Source organism: Vigna umbellata, chromosome 5 (genome assembly GCF_029865625.1).
Source record: "Vigna umbellata cultivar VRB3 chromosome 5, Vumbellata_1.0, whole genome shotgun sequence".
Classification (NCBI taxonomy): Eukaryota; Viridiplantae; Streptophyta; class Magnoliopsida; order Fabales; family Fabaceae; genus Vigna; species Vigna umbellata.
In genome coordinates this window covers 33,560,852-33,583,889 of record NC_142169.1, presented here as the reverse complement: position 1 = coordinate 33,583,889, position 23,038 = coordinate 33,560,852, and the positions used below count along the sequence as shown (strand labels likewise).

The 23,038-nt window shown below is 33.5% G+C and overlaps 3 protein-coding genes across 3 annotated transcripts; 2 read left to right on the top strand and 1 right to left on the bottom strand.

Annotated features, from left to right (window-relative positions):
* The first annotated feature begins 75 nt into the window (after positions 1–75).
* Positions 76–5,588, top strand: LOC124824929 (actin-related protein 5-like). The gene is made up of 12 exons (XM_047297447.2): positions 76–396; positions 527–597; positions 949–1,073; positions 1,763–1,807; positions 2,060–2,162; positions 2,429–2,538; positions 3,186–3,295; positions 3,384–3,474; positions 3,558–3,998; positions 4,085–4,212; positions 4,455–4,794; positions 4,880–5,588. Exons 1-12 carry the CDS (start codon positions 296–298, stop codon positions 5,381–5,383), a joined length of 2,169 nt encoding a protein of 722 aa, XP_047153403.2. The 5' UTR covers positions 76–295; the 3' UTR covers positions 5,384–5,588.
* Positions 5,589–7,799: 2,211 nt separating this feature from the next.
* FZR3 (FIZZY-related 3) lies at positions 7,800–11,377 on the top strand. The gene is made up of 10 exons (XM_047297448.2): positions 7,800–8,557; positions 9,497–9,619; positions 9,701–9,805; positions 9,905–10,084; positions 10,164–10,226; positions 10,338–10,532; positions 10,628–10,729; positions 10,819–10,881; positions 10,965–11,033; positions 11,110–11,377. The coding sequence occupies exons 1-10, from the start codon at positions 8,024–8,026 to the stop codon at positions 11,161–11,163; spliced, it is 1,488 nt and encodes a 495-aa protein (XP_047153404.1). The 5' UTR covers positions 7,800–8,023; the 3' UTR covers positions 11,164–11,377.
* A 4,445-nt stretch (positions 11,378–15,822) lies between these two features.
* LOC124824931 (telomere repeat-binding protein 3-like) lies at positions 15,823–20,708 on the bottom strand. Its single transcript, XM_047297449.2, has 9 exons — positions 20,366–20,708; positions 18,948–19,088; positions 18,015–18,849; positions 17,684–17,911; positions 17,513–17,592; positions 17,158–17,387; positions 16,684–16,998; positions 16,537–16,600; positions 15,823–16,355 (listed from the first exon to the last, which is right to left on the bottom strand). Exons 2-9 carry the CDS (start codon positions 19,026–19,028, stop codon positions 16,149–16,151), a joined length of 2,040 nt encoding a protein of 679 aa, XP_047153405.1. The 5' UTR covers positions 19,029–19,088; positions 20,366–20,708; the 3' UTR covers positions 15,823–16,148.
* Between the last annotated feature and the right edge of the window lie 2,330 nt (positions 20,709–23,038).

Sequence of the window (23,038 nt, the reverse complement as noted above, 5' to 3'; positions counted from 1 at the left end):
TGCATTCATAACCATTAATTATAATAATAAATTATACATATTGGCATTGGCAAGATGGCTGCTAAAGGAAGACTGCGTTATTGCATGGCTTAACAAAAATAGAAGAAAAAGAACACTTTTTAAACTTCAATGGACCGTTTCTACTGAGCCCGACCCGTATTGTGGTTCGGGTTAGCCGGATCGGTCGGAGCTCACCATGTCTGTTACTTATGTTGTTCACCATTTGCAAAGTTTGTCAAGTTGCAGGAACACTCAGAATTAAGGTCACCTCTTCTTCTTCTATTCCACTTACACAATGCCATTCATCTCCAAAATTCAGCGCCAATCTGATTACACTCTCTTCAGCTCCGCCACTCCCATTGTCATCGACAATGGTGCCTCCTATTTCCGTATTGGGTATTTTCCTGAACCCTAATTTCGTCTAAAAATTGAAACTTTATTTTTGGGCTTACTTGTTTTTCGCATCAGCTCGTGCCGGGTTGTTGATTTTAACGTTAAAAGTTGGCTACTTTTGGTGAATTATCAGATGGGCTGGAGAGACTCAACCTCGTGTTGTTTTCCGCAGCATTGTCCAACGGCCACGCCACAAAGCCACTGGTATCATACTCTACGTTTTCACCATGTTTTCTTGTTCTTCTCCATCTTAGTTACTGTGTTGTGTATTTGTTTTTGTTGTTTGTGTTTGTCCATAATGTTGGTGAAACTGTGTAGGTAATGTTATTATAGTTGTTAACTTGTTACACCAATTTTTATTTTTGTCATGTGCATTTTTCGTCAGTTTATTTCATTTAGTAAAAAACATAAAATCGGACTGAGATATATTTATTTTTGCGAGTTCATGGTCTCTTATATTTAAGAGGAACCTTTCTTATGAGCTATTGGCAATGAACCAACAAAAGGCATTTTTTGGAATGTTGAATAATTATTTGGAACACTATTGTTACACAGGAGAAATTGTCACTATTGTTGGTGACCATGATCCAGCATTAATGAAATACTTTGACTGTAGTCGCTCTGGACCTCGCTCAGCATTTGACAGCAATGTAGTCTACCAATTTGAAATGATGGAATATGTAAGTTTTTCCTCATGACAATCCTGTGAGTATATAAAGGACTTGTTTTTTGGAGTCATTTCAATGTGAATTTCATTAAACGTTTAGAATTCAGTTTCGATGATCTTATTCTAGACTGTGATTTGTGTTGGTTCTTGCATGGGTGTTATATGCACGTGAAGTTGCATTTCTATTTCAGGAAATGATCTATTTGGGAAGCTGTATGTTAGAATCATAGGTTATACTTTTGTTATTGCTATATGAGAACTGATGAGATATCTTTATCTAGTTGTTGGTTTGTCCAAATTGGACACTAGAATAAGCAGTAACTCCTAAGGATTAGTGTATTCAAGCCTTGGGATACTCTATCCTAAAATGTTTAGTGAAAGTATCCAAATTCCAAAATATACTTTGTTTTCCTCTGCATGGATTCTAGGTTTTGAATTTTGATAATATTGCTAAAAGTATATATTGTTTGAACATGACCAAAATTCATTTTTTTGTTGCCTAAAATATGAACCTCAGCTTTTCAAGGTCTTCTTATAATTACGTATAGATAATAACCTGGAACAATCTCAAGCATAGTGGTGCCTTGCACTAGGCAATACCAAGGTTCCTTTTCCTAGTATATATTATATGCCGGAACTATTTTCCTTCTTTGAGACAATGGATAAATTGATGTGTTAACTAAAATTTTCTTTCATTTATAGATTTTGGACTTTGGATTTGACAGGTTGGGAGCAACAGGATCAGAGGTATGCCCATTACTGAAATAGCATTTTTCATTTTTCTTCCCTTATCATTTTGTTTGTTATTTCTTTTGTGATGACATTTTAAACTTCATAGACCACTACTACTACTTTTGGTATGTTAGTAAACTTATTGGTCTCTGTAGTTTACCTAGGAGTTACTTTATTTGATGAGTACAATTTTTTCTCTTTTCAAACTTTGACCTTTTAAATTATTTAACTCACTCTTTTCTATCTTTATGTTTAATGCCGGAGCAGATTGATCATCCTGTCCTGATCACTGAATGTGTATGCAACCCAATTCAGTCTCGTAGTAAAATGGCAGAACTTCTTTTTGAGACATATGGAGTTCCATCTATAGGTATCAATACTTTATTAATCCTAACAAAAAGAAAAAGAATAGTTTTTTTCAAGTAGCCTTTGTAGGAACTGGAATGTTGGCTTGCCTGTTGTCTAATGCCCAATCTTTCCCCAAGGCAAGTTTTCAGTGAAAAACGAATTTCGAATTATGTCGATTAAGACCGCGTTTGACATCTTGTCACATAGTTGTTACTAGTTTGGACCTAATCACGGACACATATTTTTTTCTATTCTATACTAGATATTTATGCTTCTCTGTTATGGCAGCCTTTGGTGTTGATGCGGCATTCAGCTACAAATATAATCAACAACATGGTGTTTGTGATAAAGATGGCCTTGCTTTGTGTCCTGGATTCAATACAACTCATGTGATTCCGGTATGCTTTATGTGATATTTATTGATATTTAGGTAAAGGAAATAACTTGTCATTCGTTGAAGTTGTAGATCACATTCATATCGTAATTCTTTAGTCTGATGGTTTACTTTTGAGCATTCGTTGACCCTCTATGTAGGAGGGGTGTATAAGATGAAAAAGTTATCGTTTTGGGAACATGAGTGCCTTTTGCCTAGTAAAAGTTACATTTTTTTAAATTGGTATACCTCACTTGCTGTGCTACTATCAGACATTCTGTTCTCTGTCGTTAATAATATTGTTGATCTGTATAAACTTTTTCAGGAAGATTTAGGAATCAGTAATCTCCTTCCATTCCACTTCTAAAATAATATTTAAAATTAGAAAGATGAATGGCTTAACACAATTTTTCATCTGTTTATAAAAGATGGTGTGAACAGTTTTTAAGCTAAAATATGTTCCCACCTTATTTTATGAAGGCTGTTTCCCTCTATGGGGAAAAAAATCATGTATAAGAATACCGTTGAATAAATTGGAAAAGTATTCATCAAAATATTTAAATAAATTCAATGACCATTCTGCTTTATTGCATAGTTGCTGATTTAGATAACCTTATCAGGTGTATGAAGTGTTATAACTCTTAATAATAATTTTCACATCTCTATTTCCAGTTTGTGGATGGGGAGCCTATATATAAAGGATGTTGCCGAACCAATGTTGGTGGGTTCCATGTCACTGATTATTTAAAGCAACTTCTTTCACTGAAATATCCTTATCATATGTGAGTATAAATCATCCTTCCTCTGTATCATATTAACCCTTCTGTTAAAAACGTACTATTTCTTAGTCTTTTAAAATTCTCAATGCAGGGCTAGATTTACATGGGAAAAGGTTGACGACCTGAAGATGGAACATTGTTATATTGCACCAGATTATGCTTCTGAAGCTCGACTGTTTCAGGTAAGGAAAGACTCTTCTTTTCAGTCTAAGTTTATATACTATTTATCCGTTTCTAAGATTTTACTTCATTAATGGTTTGACAGAAAAAATCTAAGGAGGCTAAAGAAAAAACCAGATGTTGGCAGCTCCCTTGGATTCCACCCCCTACGGAGGAGCCTCCTTCTGAAGAAGAGATTGCTAGAAAGGCAGCAATAAGAGAGAGACAGGGTCAAAGATTACGTGAAATGGCTGAGGCAAAGAGGTCCTCTAGAATAAACGAATTGGAAAATGAATTGCATGGTTTGGAATTTCTTCTAAAACAGCTTGAACAAGTTGAAGACAGTGATATTCCATCTTTCCTATCAGAGACTGGTTATGTCTCTAGGCAGGAGATAGAATCTGCCCGCATTAAAGTTACTCAATCTTTACGTAAAGCAAAAGGTGAACCAAAGAGTGAACAAGCTGAAACCGAAAAAGCTGACTCCGGCATTAATGAAAAGTATTCTCTTATAAACATCCCTGACGACATGCTCTCCCCTGAACAGGTCAGTTTTGTATCTATTAGCTTATCAAGTTGTTCTCTGTGCGATGTGATGTTGACCATGTACTTGTGGGTGTGCTTTGTTGATAGCTAGTTGAAAAAAAGAAACAGCTGTCACTCAAATCCATGTCAGATGGACGACAGAGAATGAAGCAGAAGCGTTATGAAGAGGAATTGGAGCGAGAAAGGAAACAACAGTTAGAGGAGGAAAAACGCCTGTATGTTTTATGCGAGTCAAAAAGCTTATCATCATCTCTACTTGGTAAAATGGAAAAAAAAAAAAAAAAACTTTCTTTACTTGGTATCTTATCAAGGGAGAGAAGGATTAGGCTATGGCTGTTGTACAAAACATGAATAAAATCTTTAGTCTTACCAAGGTTTAAGTGCTTACAAGTTGTTGTTCTCTGTTGTGCTTTTAAAACCTTTCTGATTGTTTTTTGGCTGGCTCTTCTTACTATAGAGAGAACCCAGAGCTTTACTTGGAACAATTGCGTGCCAAGTACAAAGACCTTTCAGAGAAAGTTGACCAGAGAAAACGGCTCAAGACAAACGGAGATCATTCCAATGGAAATAACTTGTCTGGTGGCATTGGTCGTGGTGAGAGACTCAGTGCTGCTCAGAGGGAGAGAATGCGGCTCTTAACAACTGCTGCCTTTGATCGCGGTAAGGGTGAAGATACATTCGGTGCCAAAGATGAAGATTGGCAACTTTACAAATTAATGAGTAAAGATAATGATGATGGTGACGAGGGACCAGATGAGGATGACACTGAGCTAGCTCGCATCTCTTCCAAGCTGCAGGTTAGCTATATTAACGTGTTGTGTGGATTCCGCAAAAGCTTATGATGACTCACAAAAATCTTGTTGAATTGTTGCATTGGTGTAGGACTTGGATCCAACATTCGTGCCCAAGCCAGAAATTGGTAGCTCTCAACCTGCTGAGGCGTCACGTGGTCGTTCTTTAACCAAAGAAGATTTTCAAATTGTTATCGGTGTGGAAAGGTTCCGATGCCCTGAAATTTTGTTCAATCCAAACTGGATGGCAGTTGATCAAGCAGGGCTAGATGAGATGGCTGGGGTGTCAATAAGAAGGTTATCGTGTAAGGATGAAGAGCTGGAAAAGAGACTGACAAACTCCATACTTGTGACTGGTGGAAGTTCTATTTTCCCCGGCATGATTGAACGGCTTGAAGCCGGAATTAGGATGATTCGACCATGTGGATCACCCATTAAGGTTGTCAGAGCATTGGATCCTATTATGGATGCATGGCGTGGTGCTGCTGCATATGCAACAATCCCACAATTCCATTCTCAAACCTTCAGTAGGATGGACTATTTTGAAAAGGGTGAAGACTGGCTCCGCAGTTATCAACTAAAATATTCATTGTAAATCATACCTCAATTTACAGAATATCGTCTTGTTGCATAAATTCATATAGCATTGATGTTACCTGTGCTTACTGAATTTGTTTTATTTGTCTTATAACGTGTTAAACATTTTTATTTTGTTGAAAGATTAATTTAAATCACATTACCACGTTTCATACCTGTGGCAAAGACAACAGTATACTGCATTCTAGACCTTCGTTAATCTATTTAATAGTTGTCGTTCTAATATTATCCACAACATATAATATTAATTTTTTTAATTATAGATATAATCATGCATTATAATGAAACTCATATTTAAACATAATTTTTGTACAATTCATAACATTCTGAAGCTGAGATTTGTCTATTAAACAAATAACCATATATAAATATGATATCAGTGCTAATAAAAAATTATGACTATCTAAATTATGTCAAATTTCATTTGCACTTGATTAGAAAGGCTTTTAAGAGACTTCCCTCTAACAAATTAGACCGTCATGTGTTAATTAAGATATCGAGTCTCGTTTGCATAAATAAAATATTTCTTCATTTCTAGCTAAAAAATCGTGTCATTACTATAAAAATTAAATTATTTGATTTATTGTATTGATTTTTTTATATTAGAAATGTGACCAAATAATAATGAAAAATATGAGATCTGTTGCAAATTCAAGCCTGACCTTATCGTATTTCAATAACATCATTAAAGCAAAACAGAAACATGTTACATTTAAACAAAAATAAAAATACTATATCAAGACTATCATGTTAATACTTAGATGGTGTTACAAATAATAAACTAAAATTAAGGATGAAACTAGTTTTCGTTATTATAAAGTATCTTTATTTAAATCATTAAAAATAACGAATGATTGGTGTTTAAAAAAAAATACATAGAACATACCGTTTAATATATTTAACTTATGATTTAGATTTAAAGGTGGTTCAGAAGAATAAATAATAATTTACTCTGAAGTAATCAAATTATTTACCTTCTTATAAAGTAATTTATTTCATAGGGTTTAACGAAATTCAAAATATCCAAAACTTCCTAAATGTGTCAGAAGTCCTTCAGGCCTCCAACTTCATGTGCTATTATACTAAATACAACCAAAAAAATCATACTAAGAATAGAACACGAATAAACTGACAAGAATAATATCAATTTCCCAAACAGTTATAATAAAAACACATTTCCAAATCCAATAAATTCGATCTAATCTTTCCTTTCAATACTTAGAATTAACATATGAATCCAAGTTTAAATGGAATACAAGATGGAAAAATAAAAAAATCAAACATCCACTACTATAATAAAAAAATTGATCATGAACTTGATATATTTTGAATTGATAAACTTATTCTTGAAAGATACGAGGAATGAGATAAAAGATTTCGAAAAAACAATAGGTTATTGGAACAAAACTTGTAAAAGAATGTAAGAAAGAAATAAAATGAAGAAAATCGTTTTACTTGTATATAGATGCATATGAAACATAAAATAATTGGGAAGGAACTAAAACATTGACTATATATATTAAATTTCAATGATGGTAAAATAGTTTAAAAAAAATCTATAATACAACTATCACATTTTAATTTTTATTTAAAATATATTTTTCTTGGTGATTGTATTATTTAAGTCAAATAAAAAGTTATTACATCCCAAAATAAAAAGTCTAATAAATGGAAAAGACACCAACTCATAATTATTGCAAGAAATCCTTCTAATCTTGTATTTCAAATCACTCCAACGTAATTTGATTATTGTTTTTCAAATATCTAAAATTTTGCAAACATAATCACTTGATATTTTTTTAAACATATTTTTTCAAACATGTCTATGATTTCTTAAACATTTACAAATTCATAATCAATAATTACCATGATTGTATGAGATCCTCCCAACAAATCTAGCACTTGAAAACTATTAAAAATCCCTAAAAATAATTATGAAAAAAAGGCAAAACACATTTGTGCTATAAACCGATACTTGAAAAAAAAAATCCTGAATTCCCACAATCTTATATTAAAGAAAATGACTGTAACCTCTTAAGTATGATTGACTCCCCTAAATAATTCAGTACATTTTACTGAAACTAAGGATTAATAATTTAAAAAAAATGATGAGGAGTATGTCGCATTTTGTTATAGTATAGTATGATGTTTAATTACAACCTATATAATTTCATTATTTATGTTTAAAATAATTTCATTATTTCAAAAACATTTTGAAAGAAAATATAACATTACATACACTAAATTAATAGTTGATTGAAAATAAAATAAACATCATAGAAAAAAAAAAAACTTCACCTATATGCAGTATAAGTAAATGAATAAATGACCGTTGGAAAATCTCTTATAAGGAAATAAATTTACGAGCACACCAAAAACCTAGCTGTTTTATCTTTTCCTTTTCTCTTCCCACGCTCCTCAGAAATTCGACCGTTGAACTTATAATAAGTCACTATTCTTCATTTCCATCATCACTAAAACCAAAACTCTGTCTCTCTCTCCCTCTCTGTTTTTTCTATCTTGATCTCTTGTTTTCTTTCACATAAACAGAGAGAAAGGGTTTTTTCTTCGTTCTCTAGCATTGTTTATCGTCTCTTACTTCTGTTCTTCATTCATCCAACAGTAGAAGCTGCTGAAAATGGAGTCTCCTCAAACCAAGAAATCGGGTCTGAACCTCCCAGCTGGGATGTCCGGAACCTCACTCCGCCTTGACACTTTTGCTTCATCGCCATCTTCTTCTCGTTCCATCGCCAGCCTCACTTCTCCTTCTTCTCTCCGTTCCATCTCTAACCTTACTTCACCTTCGAAATCAAGCACATGCAGCGACAGGTTCATCCCCTGCCGCTCCTCCTCACGCCTCCACACGTTCGGCCTCGTAGATAGGCCATCGCCGGTGAAGGAAGGGAGTAACGAGGCGTATTCCAGGTTGTTGAAACGCGAACTCTTTGGATCTGACTTTGCTTCTCCTTCTTCTCTTTCTTCTCCTTCTGCAGGTGCTCCTCCCTCGCCGATCAGCCCCAGCAAAAACATGCTCCGTTTCAAGACCGATCACTCCACTGCGCCTTCCTCCCCTTACTCTCCTTCCATCTTGGGGCAGCAGAGTACCTTCGGTTCTGATTCCTCTACTCCGCCCCCCAAACCACCCCGGAAAGTCCCCAAGACACCCCACAAGGCAAGCTCTTTTTTTCCCTTTTATTCATTTCAATGTATCTATTCTTCTTGGCATGCAAATTTGTGATTTTGAATAAAAACACTTTTGGTCTCTTTTTCTTCCTATTTTTGGGACAACTGTGGCAATGGGTGAGCTTGTTATGCATTGACTGTGAGTGTGGAAGATAACCTTTCTCTTGGGAAAGTCAATTCGTTGTAAGGGTTAAACCCTAGGGATCTCAGTGCTCTCGGATTAATATTTACTATTGATGGTAGAAATGGCGACAGAAATACATGGGTTTGCAAATAAAACTAGTACATTATATCTGTCATGAATGGAGTTGGCGGAATGCTTTGTGCATGCATGTATAATGGCGATCTCAGATAATACAATAATTTTCCCACTGCAAGTTTGTCAAATCATAACCATAGATCTTATTAATCTCCTGAATTTTATCCAATCCTTGTACAATGACAATTTTTGTAATATGGAGATTTGTTAGGACCGTACATGTGGTGATTTTGGACAATGTAAGAATTTCTTGTAGTGGAGGAAGATCTAGAAAAACTGTAGTGGAAACAATTAAAGAAGGATATTAGGGTAACACTATTGTTATTAGGACGTTGCCGTTAGCTCCATCCTCCCTAAGAGAGTATAGGGAGAGTATAGGATGTCCCGTTTGTTACATGTGTACCACTCTCTACCATTATGTTACATACAAAGTTGATCATGAGCCTTTAACAAACAATTCAAGCTTTGGGCTTCTTCAGTGAAGTTGAATTTCAGCTCTGAAAGTAATCTCATGCTTCTGTTCTTGTGTTACACATGCCAAACTTGAGCTTTTGAGATATATATTGGTCCTTAATGTAGCTTGAACAAACTTAAACCCACTGTATATATATTGGATTACTGAACTTGATTGTTGATTGCTAAAATCGAACAAGGTTGTGCATTACGCAGGTTCTGGATGCTCCATCACTTCAGGATGACTTTTACTTGAATCTAGTGGACTGGTCCTCACAGAATGTTCTTGCTGTGGGACTAGGCACTTGTGTTTATCTTTGGAGCGCTTCAAACAGTAAAGTGAGCTACCAACAATTTCATATTGACCAAAAACTCCTCTCACGAAGAATCTAAAGCAAAATATATTTATGTGGTTTTCAGGTGACTAAGCTATGTGACTTGGGTCCTTATGATGGTGTATGTTCTGTCCAGTGGACCCGGGAGGGCTCTTTTATATCAATTGGTACAAATCTTGGCCAAGTTCAGGTACTTTGTCTCACTCTAGATTTTTGTTTATTCATCCATGAATTGTTTCATTTCATGATTAAGAAATAAAGAAGATACACTTTGCTTTATGCTATACAGGTTTGGGATGGAACTCAGTGTAAGAAGGTCAGAACTATGGGAGGACATCAGACAAGGACTGGTGTGTTGGCATGGAACTCTCGCATTCTGGCCTCAGGGAGCAGGGATAGGAACATACTTCAGCATGACATGAGGGTTTCAGGGGACTTTATTAACAAGCTCGTTGGCCACAAGTCAGAGGTAAAAATATTTTGAGGAATATAGATTGAACTTGAATATGAGAAGTTGTTAACAACTGTTATCCCTCAATTTGTGGCAGGTATGTGGATTGAAATGGTCCTGTGATGACAGGGAACTTGCCTCTGGTGGTAATGATAATCAGGTATACTTTTCTTCCTTTTCTTTACCAAGTCAAGAAAAAAGTTCTTTATTCTGTATTTCTTGTTAAGATTTTTGTGTTTGCTCTTCATGTTATGTTTTATTATATGATCAGCTCCTGGTATGGAATCAACACTCTCAGCAACCAACTCTGAGACTCACAGAACATACTGCTGCAGTTAAGGCCATTGCTTGGTCACCTCACCAAAGCGGTCTCCTTGTGTCTGGCGGTGGAACTGCTGATAGGTGCATTCGTTTTTGGAACACTACAAATGGCCATCAATTAAACAGTGTTGACACTGGGAGCCAGGTTTATTTCTTTTCTATTTTTGTCCACTGAGACATTTAATCCATACTCAAACAAAAAAACATCTCAACTCAACCACTTTAATGCATGATATGCAGGTCTGCAACCTTGTTTGGAGTAAAAATGTGAATGAGCTAGTGAGTACACACGGATACTCCCAAAATCAGATTATGGTGTGGAAGTATCCATCATTGGCAAAGGTACTTGCTTTGACAATTCTACATATTATAGATAAACTACAATCAGAAAACTATTTGTCTGTGTAAACTTATGGACAAATTTTGAACAGGTTGCAACTCTAACTGGCCATAGCATGAGAGTGCTGTACCTTGCAATGTCACCTGATGGTCAGGTACTGAATGTTCCCACATAACATAGTTGAAAAGAAATTATTCATTTTTTGTATACATTTTAATTTTATTGGAACAATTGCAGACAATAGTAACTGGAGCAGGGGATGAGACTCTCCGGTTCTGGAATATTTTCCCTTCAATGAAAGCACCTGTAAGCAATGTGACCAATTTCAATTCCTAACTCAAATTCTTTGTCCTATGATTCATGATGTTGTTTTCTTTTTCAGGCTCCTGTTAAGGATACAGGCCTTTGGTCACTGGGGCGTACTCAAATTCGATGATCCATAATGGGACAAGAACAAGAAGAGAAACAAAGCTATCTCAGTATCTTGTAATTAATTATCTGTATATGAAAAAAAAAAACATAATACTGTCATATATCATCAAACACGAGGAACTTACCGAGTAGGAAGTCGGCATCTAAATTCTTCAATGTAATAATGGTACAACAGTGTAAAGTTTAATAAATTACAAGCTTGTCACATAAATTGTAAATTCTGCATCCCAATTTTATGAGAAATTGTGTCCTCAGTTTTACAAGTTCCTTCACATTTTCTAAGTTTCCATCCCCAATTTTAGAGGGAGCCAAAAAAATAAGTGCAGTCATCATCCAATAATAGTTCAGAAAAAAAAATTAAAAACAAGAAATTATGGTAATCCAATTAAACCTGCACAACTTAAAAAATATTAACCCTCATAATAATTGTTATATTTTTTTGTATTCATTTAATAACAAAATTTGTTGACTTTGATTTTTAAATATATATTACATTACCAAAGTTTTATGTAAAAAAAAGTTGGTTTTATCTAGCAAACTATTGAATTACAATTATTTTATCTATATCAAAATTTTGTTAAAATTAAATAATCATAACAAGATAATAAAAATATTTATGCTTTAAAATAATTAATAGTTATGTGACTGCCATTAAAACAAGTAAAGTGTGAGAATTGGTAGAAAATTTTAAATAAATAAAAACTCATCATAAAAGGTTTTGGACCCGCTCTTTTTCAACAAAAAGAGGTGCAGGCTGGAACAGACACCATGGCCCGTTGATTTTATTTTATCTTTTACAAAGCATTAAAAAAAATCAACCCGCAATAGCAAGCTTTTTTAATTTGTCAATTATAACTTGAAAAATAGTCAGTTTTCATATCAATAGTATTATTATATTTCTTTTTCACATAATTTTCAGATCAATCCATATTATTATATTTTTTTTCACATAGCTCTATCAATTGATTTTTGTTTTTATAGTGTTAGACAATGATCAAATGATTAATTGTTTTTATTAAGATTTCTTTTAAGAGTCAACCCTCAACACTATTTGCTTCTTAAATTTGTTTTATATATCAAAATTCCTTTAACACCTCATATACTAATTATGTATACCATATATTAAGTTTGATATATATTTTCTTGGTTTAATGATTTTTTTAATTTTATATTATTTTTAAAATTTTGTTTCCATCTATAAATTCAATATATAGGTAAGGATATAAAAAATGGAGTATTAGAGATGACATGTGTTTTAAAATAATAAGATCGAGTATTTAATATTAAAATAATTCAATAATATAAATAAAATTTCATAAACATGTCTTATTATTTAAAATATTTGTTATTTTTCTAAAGTTTATTCTCTAAGTTCTATATCCTTTATATGTAAGAATTATAACTCTTAAGACATCTGTTTGATGATCAAGAAGTGTTTAGGAGATCATGACAATGAGTTATCTACTTTCAACTGATCAGTCTTCCCTATACAGTAAGTCAATTTCTGCTCATTTTCTTTAGTTTTTTAGTTTAAGACAAGTGCAAAGAAGATTCCTCGCATGTGTCATTCATTCTATCTTGTTAGTTCTTTGTCGATCAATGGTCTTAAGGACCTACTCAGATCATGATTTTATGATCTGTAGGTACATTTAGAGTTATATGAGCTGACTCAGGAGTAATGTGCTTTGTAGAGCTATTGTGGCCTTCCAACTAGGTAAGGGAAGTTAATTTGTTTGTTTATAAAATTGTAGAAACTAATAGTTTGTTTTGATGTGCTTTTATGGTATTGAAATTGAATTGATTTGATGAAATATGAATATATGACAACATGTGTGAAATGGAGACTAGGTAAAATGCATGTTATTGGTGATTGAAGGCTTTGTTGATAATGTTTGTAGTATGTGACTGGTTTGTGATCAATTGATGTTGAGTTTTAAAGTTGTATTGTGTAGAAAACTGGTGTGGTGTGGATTGTAGAGAAATGAGGAGGTTTTGGGATTTGTTTTTGATAAATTTTGGGGTTTTGATAGTGAGTTTATAGAGGAGTGGCTTTTAAGTGAGAACTGATGATTGGGAGCTGTCTTTTGATCAATTGAAACTTGTATAAGGTTTTAGTTAACTAAAAAGATGATGTTGAATTGGAGAAGTAGTATTTTGAATAGAGTTGTAGGTCTTTTGTGTGTTAAAAAGGGGTTTTGGTAGACAATATTTTGAAGGAGTTGTTGGATAACGAAAACATAAGTTTGAAGCCAGTTTTTAAGTTATTTAGAACTTACTTAGATAGTTGGTTTGGTCAAAATGTGCTTAAGAAGGATATAATTGAATTGTGAGAGTTGAAGTGGTTTAGTGTATAAAAGATGAATTTCATGACAAAATGAGTATAGTTATGTTTAAGTTGAGTTATAAATAGATTGGTGAATTTCATTTAAGTTTAAAATGTCGAAATTGGATCCATGAATTTTGGGAGTTAGGTTCAAGTTAGAAAATTTAAGGTTGGTAGGTTCAAATTATGCATTGTTATTCAGCAGAATTTCTAGAGTCTAAAGCTTTTGTATTCGAGAGCGGGCTATGGGGCTAAGCGAGTTAATTTGAGGGAGAAACTTGTTGTAGAAGTAGATGGGTGAGAGTCCCCGTTGAGCGAGAAAGTTTTCTTTTCGTTGAGCGATGTGTTCAGAGTTTGATTGGAAGCGTTCTTGTAACTATAACTATAATATAGATTGAAGTTTGTTTAAAAGTATTTATTGAATTGAATGATGATTTATACATGATGTTAAGTATGTATTTGAACTATGAATTGAAAAGAATTTCTAAGGTGAAATTCTAAATGGTTGTTTCAATTTTGGTATGTATGAATGTAGAAAGTTCAGTCTTAGAGTTATCCTAACATTCTAATGGTTACCCATTCTCAATTATAGAGGGGTGATGCATGTGGTGAGATTAGCAAGAGATCCTAGTCTAGGTGTTTCATCTTGATCTAAGACGTGAAACGAACTAACCTTGTGTATGTGGTAGGGTGAAACTCATTCTACAGAACAGTAGAAACTATCACAAGTACATGACCCACCATAACTCGACATTCATACTTGTATCCGGATGGTTAGATCTAAGTTCATGGTATGCTTAGGATGTTTGTTTAACTTTGTATGAAATGTAATATATGATGAATCTTGATATCTTATGTTTGTTTCTTTTAACATTAGCTTACCCTTTGTATGTTTTTTGTTTGGTTGTTTGATATGTTTGGCTTTTTTTTTCAATGATTACCTGATTGGTGTGAGCATGTGTATAGTTGAGTAGAGTAGTTAGCTATTCTAATTTTACTTTGAAAGACTTTGTATAAATAATTTTTTTAATTCTTTTGGTGTTGTATATAAAGTTAGACTTATAGTTATTTTTAGATAAATGTATGGATGTCTATTATATGTTTCTTGAGTAAAACTAATTTATTGTAGTGATATTGTGATAGTTGCTTAATAATATTTATACTATTTTAATGGGATGTAACAATATATCATTTTATATAAAATAATTTCTCAACAAACAAGTTATTATGTTATAACGTTCTCATGTGAAACGTTTTCATGTATCATTAGTTGATAATTTTTATAAAATATTAGAATAATTTTTGAAAAAGTCATTTTTATATAATAATATAAACATAGGAAATTATTTTAAGGATGAAAAAAGTTACATGTTATCACAATCATGTAATGGATACTTCTTATCAAAGGATTAAATGATTTTTTTCTTTAAACTATTTTTAAAATTATGTTTCTTCTTTAAACTAATTATATATATATATATATATATATATATATATATATATATATATATATAATATTTTTATTAAAATATTTAAAAGTTATTATTATTATATGAAAGTGAAATTCGTGTATACTTATAAAATTGTATAGCCTATTTTATAATTAGTGTACACCCAATCTCTATAATAAAAGAAAAGATAATATACTTTAACAATATTTTAACATCATTTACGTGTCATTATGAGATTGATCCATATTAGTGTTTATGATTATTATTATTGATTGTGGAATAATTTTGAACCAATCACAGATACATAAATGATAAAATATTGTCAAAAAAATGTTGTCAAAATATCATTCTCCTAACAGAAATTGACAGCAATCACCAACAGCAATATTTGTTGTAATAATAAAATTGAAAAAAAAAACTATAGAAAACACGTGCACATAGAGTTTCGTGCAAGCTGTGGATAAGGATCCTTCAAGGAGGTGGAATATTCGTCCTTACAACTGCTATATCCACAAGACCACTTTGTCTTCATCTACTTTTATGAGGTGAAATCATAGCCACAACACAACAAACAATAATGGTGGACCCTGCCCCTCAGATTATATATATTTAACTATTTTGTACTCTAAGATATGCTTTCAATTTTTCTTTCACCAAAAACAAATAAGTCACAAATAATTATGCTATTCATTTGGTAACACTAATCATTCATCAAGGAATCACATTCAATCATTGAATACTTTCAAAATATATTTTTTCATCAATCTTTGATTATAGTATATCTTCACCATGAAAAGCAAAACAGAACAAACACACTAGTAAAAAGGTACCAGTTCAGTAAATGGAGTGATAATCAAACAAGTGGGAAGAGTAATTTCAATGTGTGAAATGAAGGAAAATAACAAGAACATTTTTCACCTTTCCTTTGGCTGTCTGTCATGTTCTATGTTCTTTTTACACTTCTACATACATTCATAAATGTAAAAAGAATAAAATACAAATCAAAGAACAGTAAAGTTCCTGTTAGAACAATCTTATTGCATCAAATCATTTACAAATGCCAACCTGCATGCAATTAATGGCCGGCAAAGAATTTGGTGTAAGAATATTACATGAATTTGAATGAAAATGTACAAGTTTGTCTTCCTCTTTTTCCTGTCAACACCACCACACCTTTCTACACCATCATATCACAAGTCATTGAACTAGACATCTTCAACAAACACACGGTCTTTCAGCCGAGGCTTCTGTAATCTTCAAGGTTCCAGATCCAGCTTGATGTTTCCCATGCTGCTTGGCTTGGTGCTGAGACCAGAATGCATGAGCAGCCAAAACTCTGTCCAAGAGCTCCTGAGGCACCGGTTCTCCTCTCCTTTGTTGCGGGGAGATTGTTGCAGTGTGCACCAATGTTTTCCATTTATCCTGTGCACATCAAGTGGCAATTAAGCAAAACTGTAGTAGCATTGCAACCATAAAATGGATTCAATTAGTACAATCATGCTACTCTTCTACAATATTTATACTTAATAAGAGTGCATAGTTTATGTACTCATAGTGTAATTGTACTGCAGTGCCTAGAGAGGGAAACAAAAAAATAACATACCTTTAGGTCCACATATGTCCTATGGTCTGCATTCTCAAAAGCTCGCAGCTTAACATCACGCCACCTGCATGGCACAAACATTATCAGCAAGACAGTTTTGCAGTGTATCCACCCACAGGTAAGCTTATATTATTGATAACATCGTACCTCCCAGTTCCAAGTTCCTCAACTGCGTGAACAAGTGCTTCTACCTCAGTCACAGAGAACGGTCTCCTGGTTCGGCGCTGTACAAACTCAGAGCGCTTAGTTTTCTGACTTACAGGAACCACAGCTAATGCTTCCGCGCTAGCTGGGACGGGAACCAGCGCTCTGCAATCAGGTGTTATTTTGTCAACTGTTGTGTCGGCGAGTGAAGAAGTAGTCTCGTGGTTACTTTCAATTAGGTTGCTCGGATATGTCAGCAAGGGTGAGTCATGCAAGGTATCAGTAATCTCTGAATCTAAGGCAGGAGTTTCTATGGGCCTAGAAAAATCAGATAATGGTATTAGCTATAGTATAAAAAAATAAATCTACTATATAAAATTGAATCACCATTTCTACCCAATACATTATTCTCGGCCATTTCCCTTCCTAAATCAGCTATGATGATTAAAATAAACTATGCTGTGGAATTTGACTAACCTAGTGAGCTGGGATGTTTCACATTGAGAAGAGGGATCACCAGCACAAATGGTTGGAGCTTGAAGAGAAACGGGCTCCAACATGAAACTCAGGGTATCCAAATTTTCGTTGCAAGATATACCCGTCTGCACAAGCGTCCTACTGTCATCTCTGACTTTTTTCCCATGATGAAGAACACCAACATGTGCACCCCCTCCAAGTATAGCCATCACCGCCTCCATGATTGTCCTCTACAAAAATTAGTAGGAAAATGCAATGCAAAAGTTAGAGCCAGACAACACAGCAAATGCATGTTGAAGATATGACAACAATAAAATAGAAGTGAAGCTATCTATTTGGCTATCTCTATTTATACCTTTAGCGAACCAACAGTTGCAGTTTCGGGAACCTCAATATAAAGCTCTGGTATCCTTATCGACTTAATGCTAAACTTTACTGTTCACAAGGTATAACGAACAACTGTGTTACAATTGAGAGAGGTGAACAATCAGCATAAGCAGAAAGAATGAATATAAGAATTAGTTACCATGGGAATCCTTAGCCTTAGCTACATGCAGTTTTGCAGATGAGCTAGGCTTGTCTCCATCCGTCCCTTTCTGAGGTGAATTGGACACACTCTCACTGCTGAATCCTCCATCAGAAGTTACTCCTGAAACCCGATCAACGATTTTCCTCTTCTTAATAAAAGTGTTGTTCTGAAATCTTTCAAAACCATAGCAAGTCTTCCTCTTATGATAATGAGGTACTCCTAAATCTGCAAAATTCCATATTACTTTCAGTGACAGACAATCATACTCGTAGATATAGCGTGCATCAGACAATAAAGCATTTGGTTGCTCATTTATAAGCCACATTACCAGATCTAGAAAGTTCACAGTCTTTCAGCTTTGGAGCAGTCTTCCAGTATTTAGAAGACATCAAATTCCTGATTCTTCGATGCGCAATGCGTCTTGGAGACCTAAAAGCCTTTGACTTTGTGCAAACTCTTTTGCACCTTAAAAAGTTTTCGTCATCATCTCTAGAACCTAATTTAACAACATTCCCACGCCTGGAAAAGGAAGCACTGGGAGAAGATTTCCTATGAAAGGGAGATTTAATATTACTTTTTGAGTTAATTAGTGTAGGAGATACATACAATTCTAAGTGGTCTTTCAAACTACATTTATCAGCCAAATTTGATCCCCTAAAGCATGAACTGCCAGCTTTTTGTTCCTGTTTAAATCCATTCTTCATCTTACCATCACTAGACTCCCTAAACTTTTCAGATGCTTTTACTAATCTATTAGAATAATTCCCAAATTTATTTTCCCATTTGAAAATTTCAGACTTCACATCACCTTCAACTTTCTCCCAAATGTCAGAACCATTATTAACCGAAACGTGCCCTTTTGAAAAATCAGTCTTGGAATGTGGAGGAGGTTTCTGGCTACTGTTTTGTGACCCTACCTCAGTCTTAATAGTGCTCTCAGCACAACTTCCCTGGTGAATTTCCTCCTTTTTTAATGGTTTAACTTCATTTTGTCTGTCTTGCTCAATGACACCTTGGCTAAAGGCAGGTTGATTATTTCCTTCAGATGCGTTGCTGGAAGCAGAACTTTCACTCTCCTGCAGCAATTGGCCAGCTAAAGATGCCAGTAGTTCGATAGCACAAACTCGACCATCCTCTGCTGCTTTGTTGAAAGGACCCCTCCTCTGAACAATCACATAAAAGGATCAAAACAGAGTTCAATGCACAAAAAATGGAATACATAAAATAATTGCCACAATTGCAAAAACTACTCGGTACTTACCCTTGCAGATCTAGGAGCTTTAGGTATAGTAGGAACTCGAAAGCCATTAAATCCATAATCTACCCTCTTCTTCGACACCATAGTTAAAACATATACAGCTCATCAAATAAACAGAAGCGTATATACACCAGATCTTTTTCACTGCCATAGTATTGAACAAAGAAACATGTCAGGTTAATTTTCACATTTTGCTACTATTTGAAAATTAGGAAAGCACTCACAATACCACCGTAATAAATAATTTGCAACGAATTCGATTCAATGGTTACTTAATAAAAAATACATAGAACCCAACAACAGTCACCGATTATTCACATGCTACCAGATCAAGGAAAGCAATTTGAACAATCTAAGGTTTAACGACAACGACGGTTTCTATTCTCACATATGGACTTATATGGAAGATAATTAAGATAATCTACAGCATGAAGGCAAAAGGAAAATTCACAATATTAATTTGGCCCAGAAAATTAAAAAAGCAAGATGTCAGAGAAACTAAATCTTTCACAAAATGCATCTAATTGTTACAATAAAGTACCATTTATGTCCCAAACGAATACTTGCGGAATAAACAAGATCAGATTTAAGGGAAATCCAGAAAAAAGCCCCATTTGACTTTCGGGTTCAATTTCATCGAACAGAACATACTATGAACAACACTTAAAAAGGGTACAAAGTTGAATCGGTGAATCCACATCACGGTACTCACAGAAACAGGAAATTGATCACATGAAATCCTAATGCTAACATGAATTCTGAAGAATTCCAAGGAACTGCAGGAAAAAAATTCCCAATTTCAAAATCATTCCCGAGATGTCAGCAAATTCAAGAATTGCATATAAATCCATGATCAAAAAGTCAACAAATTAAAGAAAAACAAACACATGGAAGGATCATAAAAAATCAACATCATCGTAAAAGAAAAAACACGCTGCAATCAGTTGCTACGCTCCAATTGCGCGAGATCAACGCAAACCAAGCATTTTTCAAGAATCTGCAGCACTTGTATCCAAATCAAAGAACCTGAACCACTAAAAAGAAAGTCCAACAACCCCCACCGAAAAAAAAATCAAATTTTTCATAGACAAAAAAGAAGAACCGGTTGAATACATCAAACAAAACCAAACTTCCACGATCGGATCTTCAATTCTCAAATCAACACCACCAATATTTTTCCCCAAAAAAGAAACTGAATCTCGAGAAGTAAGAACAAAATTGCGTACAAGCAACCACAATTCCGTTCTTGCATCTCCGAAATTCAACAACAGGAAAGACAGAGAGAGAGTTAACAAATAATCTTCACCACGCAACCATGATGAGATCGCACCGAGAAGCACGAAAAGAAAAAAAAAGAACCAGAAAAAAAAAACGAAATTCAAAACCTCCAACATATAACAAAACCTCTCACACCAACTCACCTCCTGGAAAAACAACATTCGAACAAGGATCCAGGAACCAAACCACGATCAAGTTACAATGTTTCCGATTAAACTCATTCTCCGACAGGGGAAAAAGTACAACTTGCGTGCAAAGCAAAACCCCCGAAAGAACTGTTTCGAAATGCAAGAGATCTAAGGGAATTCAGGAACTGAAAACATTTAAGTCCTCAACTTTCTCTGTTTCTCTCTCTCTCTCTCTCCTTCAGGAACGTGAAATTTTCATTTTGTTTTTTGTTTTTCCTTTTTTTGTGAGATGGAAGGAAACAATGGATAGAATAATAGATAGATTAGATAGAAGAGTCTTAGGGACAAAAACCCACCAATACCGTAAACAAAAACCACGCAACAGTGGCCTTAAACCCTTTATATCCCATGGTTTTGACCACACAACCGGACCACCCAGTTAAAGGGTATATGCTACCGCCTATACCGGTATCTCCCCCATCTAAAAACCCACATTCTTAACCCCTCATGCCTCCACCTTCTGCCACGTGTCATCCTCACTAATCCTTGGACACGATTAAAAAGAACCATGGAGTTTTGGCTCTTCCTGTGAAGAGGTGGTAGATAGTGTGTCTGTGTGTCCCATACGATGATGTACATTATTACTACCTTCTTTCTTTATCTCTTCTCGTGGTCCTTCTTTTTTCAAAATTTCTTCTTTTTTTTCTTTTTTATGTGTTGATAGATTTGTGATTGTAAGGGAATTCCTGTGGGTTCAGTTTGGTTATTATGCTTCTTTTATTACTTCGTTTCCTTTCCAATTACTGTTCCCTGAAGGGCTTCTGAATAATATTTAAATAAGTATTCTTTTGTTGAGTACATGGTAATAATTTGGTGTTCATGGGTCAATATCACCATTTTCTAGATAAACAACTCCACTCATGACTTTATTTTCAATCCACGCACCCTCCATTGCACTTTCTGGTACCTTCCTCATTCTATAAAAAATATACAATTATATACCAAAATTGACCAAAATTATTATTTGCTTCAGATGAATTTCAATGTCACGCCATCAAATATAACATTTAATCTTTTTATTTCTCAATTATATTACTTAATATATATCATTTTGCTCTTTTGTTTTTTATTAAGTCAATTACATTTCTCAACTATGTCAACTGAATATTCAGATATTACAATTATATTTTTTTTATTAAAACTTGTTGTTGTGAGCAACTGTTCTATGCAGTGAAAAATTATGTTTGACTATACCTGTAAAAATGTTATCAGATAAATAATAATATTATGAAAAGAAATATTTTCCACAGTATTTAATTTTGGAACCAAGAATCAGAATTATGTAAAGAAAATTGTACTTTTTTTCCTCTTTCCTTTTTAACCAAACACAAATTCTGATAATAGTGACATTCGAAGAAAAAAATCATCTTTGCAGAGTAGATTGATTAATTACTTAGTATTTTTCACGTGCCTGGTTTCAGTGGTGAAGGTTGAAAGCATTAATTAAATAAAGTACACTGATAAAGAGAGTTGGAGAAGCACAACATACGAATATAAGAGAATTTCACGAAAAAAATAAATTTAGTAAATTATTTCATTAGCATAGTTTAGTTTTTCGGAGCTGAAATAGCATTAGATCCGATGGTACTTCAATTATTAAATTAATAACATAAAAATGGTTGTTACAACTTTTACTACTTTGAGATCCACAGTAATTATTATATATTTTTGTTGCAGATCTAAGTGGTTACACTTACGCTGGTAAACTAGTTGGAATGTTGCTTATAATAGTAAAAAATAAGTTGAAGTTGAATAGTTTATACTGAAAATCAGTTTTTTAAATTGAAATGTTACTTTTTTAAGTAAACAAGGGACGTTTATTTTTAATTTTTAAGTGTGTTCACTGTTAAAGTAAAAAACAATAGCACAATATATTACATAATGAAAGTTATTACAGGTAAACTAAGAACAAAAAAGAGATTACATGGTTGAGTATAATCAAAGATAAATAACACACTAATTGAAAATTTTACTAATTGTCAAACAAGCACATATTATACCATTTGATATGTCGAAGTTAATAAACCTTTTAAGGACATATGTATCTTATTTATAAAATAAATATGTTTGATTTTGATAAAATTATTATAAATATTGAAATCATTCTTCCAAATATTTAATATTATTAATTACATATCTAATAGTTGAACTTACTTACATTTAATCCAAACGTGCTATACAAAGATTATAAATTGATATTCAACTTCCGTAAATATTTATCTACGATAAACTGTGTTCAAAAGTAGAAATTATCATTATCATTGTGTTAAATTACTTAATATTATTAATTGAGTAATTAAGGTGATAATTAAAAAGTTCGTCCACATTCCTTAATTATGTCATAAAGACATCTCTTATCATGTCATGCTCTTAATTTTTTTTTATGAAATCCTTATCGTGCTTTTAAAATTAATTAACAATATGGAAACTCACGCTATTTTAATTATTAATTTTTATTTATTCGCTTTAATTGTGTCAGCATTGAATAGTAAACCTCACATTAAATTCAAGAAACAGCCACCGGAATGCATCTTCGAATTTACCAGCAAACAAAGCAAAACAATTTTCCGATTAGCTATTGACTATACAGTTTTATATGTTTGTATATAATAATATGTACATATGTAT

Excerpts from the sequence above, each read along its gene's own strand:
- FZR3 (XM_047297448.2), top strand. The coding sequence starts at position 8,024 with ATGGAGTCTCCTCAAACCAAGAAATCGGGTCTGAACCTCCCAGCTGGG. Across the intron at positions 10,227-10,337 it reads CTGGTGGTAATGATAATCAG|CTCCTGGTATGGAATCAACA; the intron begins GTATACTTTTCT and ends TTATATGATCAG. Across the intron at positions 10,730-10,818 it reads AGTATCCATCATTGGCAAAG|GTTGCAACTCTAACTGGCCA; the intron begins GTACTTGCTTTG and ends AATTTTGAACAG.
- LOC124824931 (XM_047297449.2), bottom strand. The coding sequence starts at position 19,028 with ATGGTGTCGAAGAAGAGGGTAGATTATGGATTTAATGGCTTTCGAGTT. Across the intron at positions 17,593-17,683 it reads TAAGGCTAAGGATTCCCATG|TAAAGTTTAGCATTAAGTCG; the intron begins GTAACTAATTCT and ends CCTTGTGAACAG. Across the intron at positions 17,388-17,512 it reads CAACTGTTGGTTCGCTAAAG|AGGACAATCATGGAGGCGGT; the intron begins GTATAAATAGAG and ends TAATTTTTGTAG.
- LOC124824929 (XM_047297447.2), top strand. The coding sequence starts at position 296 with ATGCCATTCATCTCCAAAATTCAGCGCCAATCTGATTACACTCTCTTC. Across the intron at positions 1,808-2,059 it reads TGGGAGCAACAGGATCAGAG|ATTGATCATCCTGTCCTGAT; the intron begins GTATGCCCATTA and ends ATGCCGGAGCAG. Across the intron at positions 2,163-2,428 it reads ATATGGAGTTCCATCTATAG|CCTTTGGTGTTGATGCGGCA; the intron begins GTATCAATACTT and ends CTGTTATGGCAG.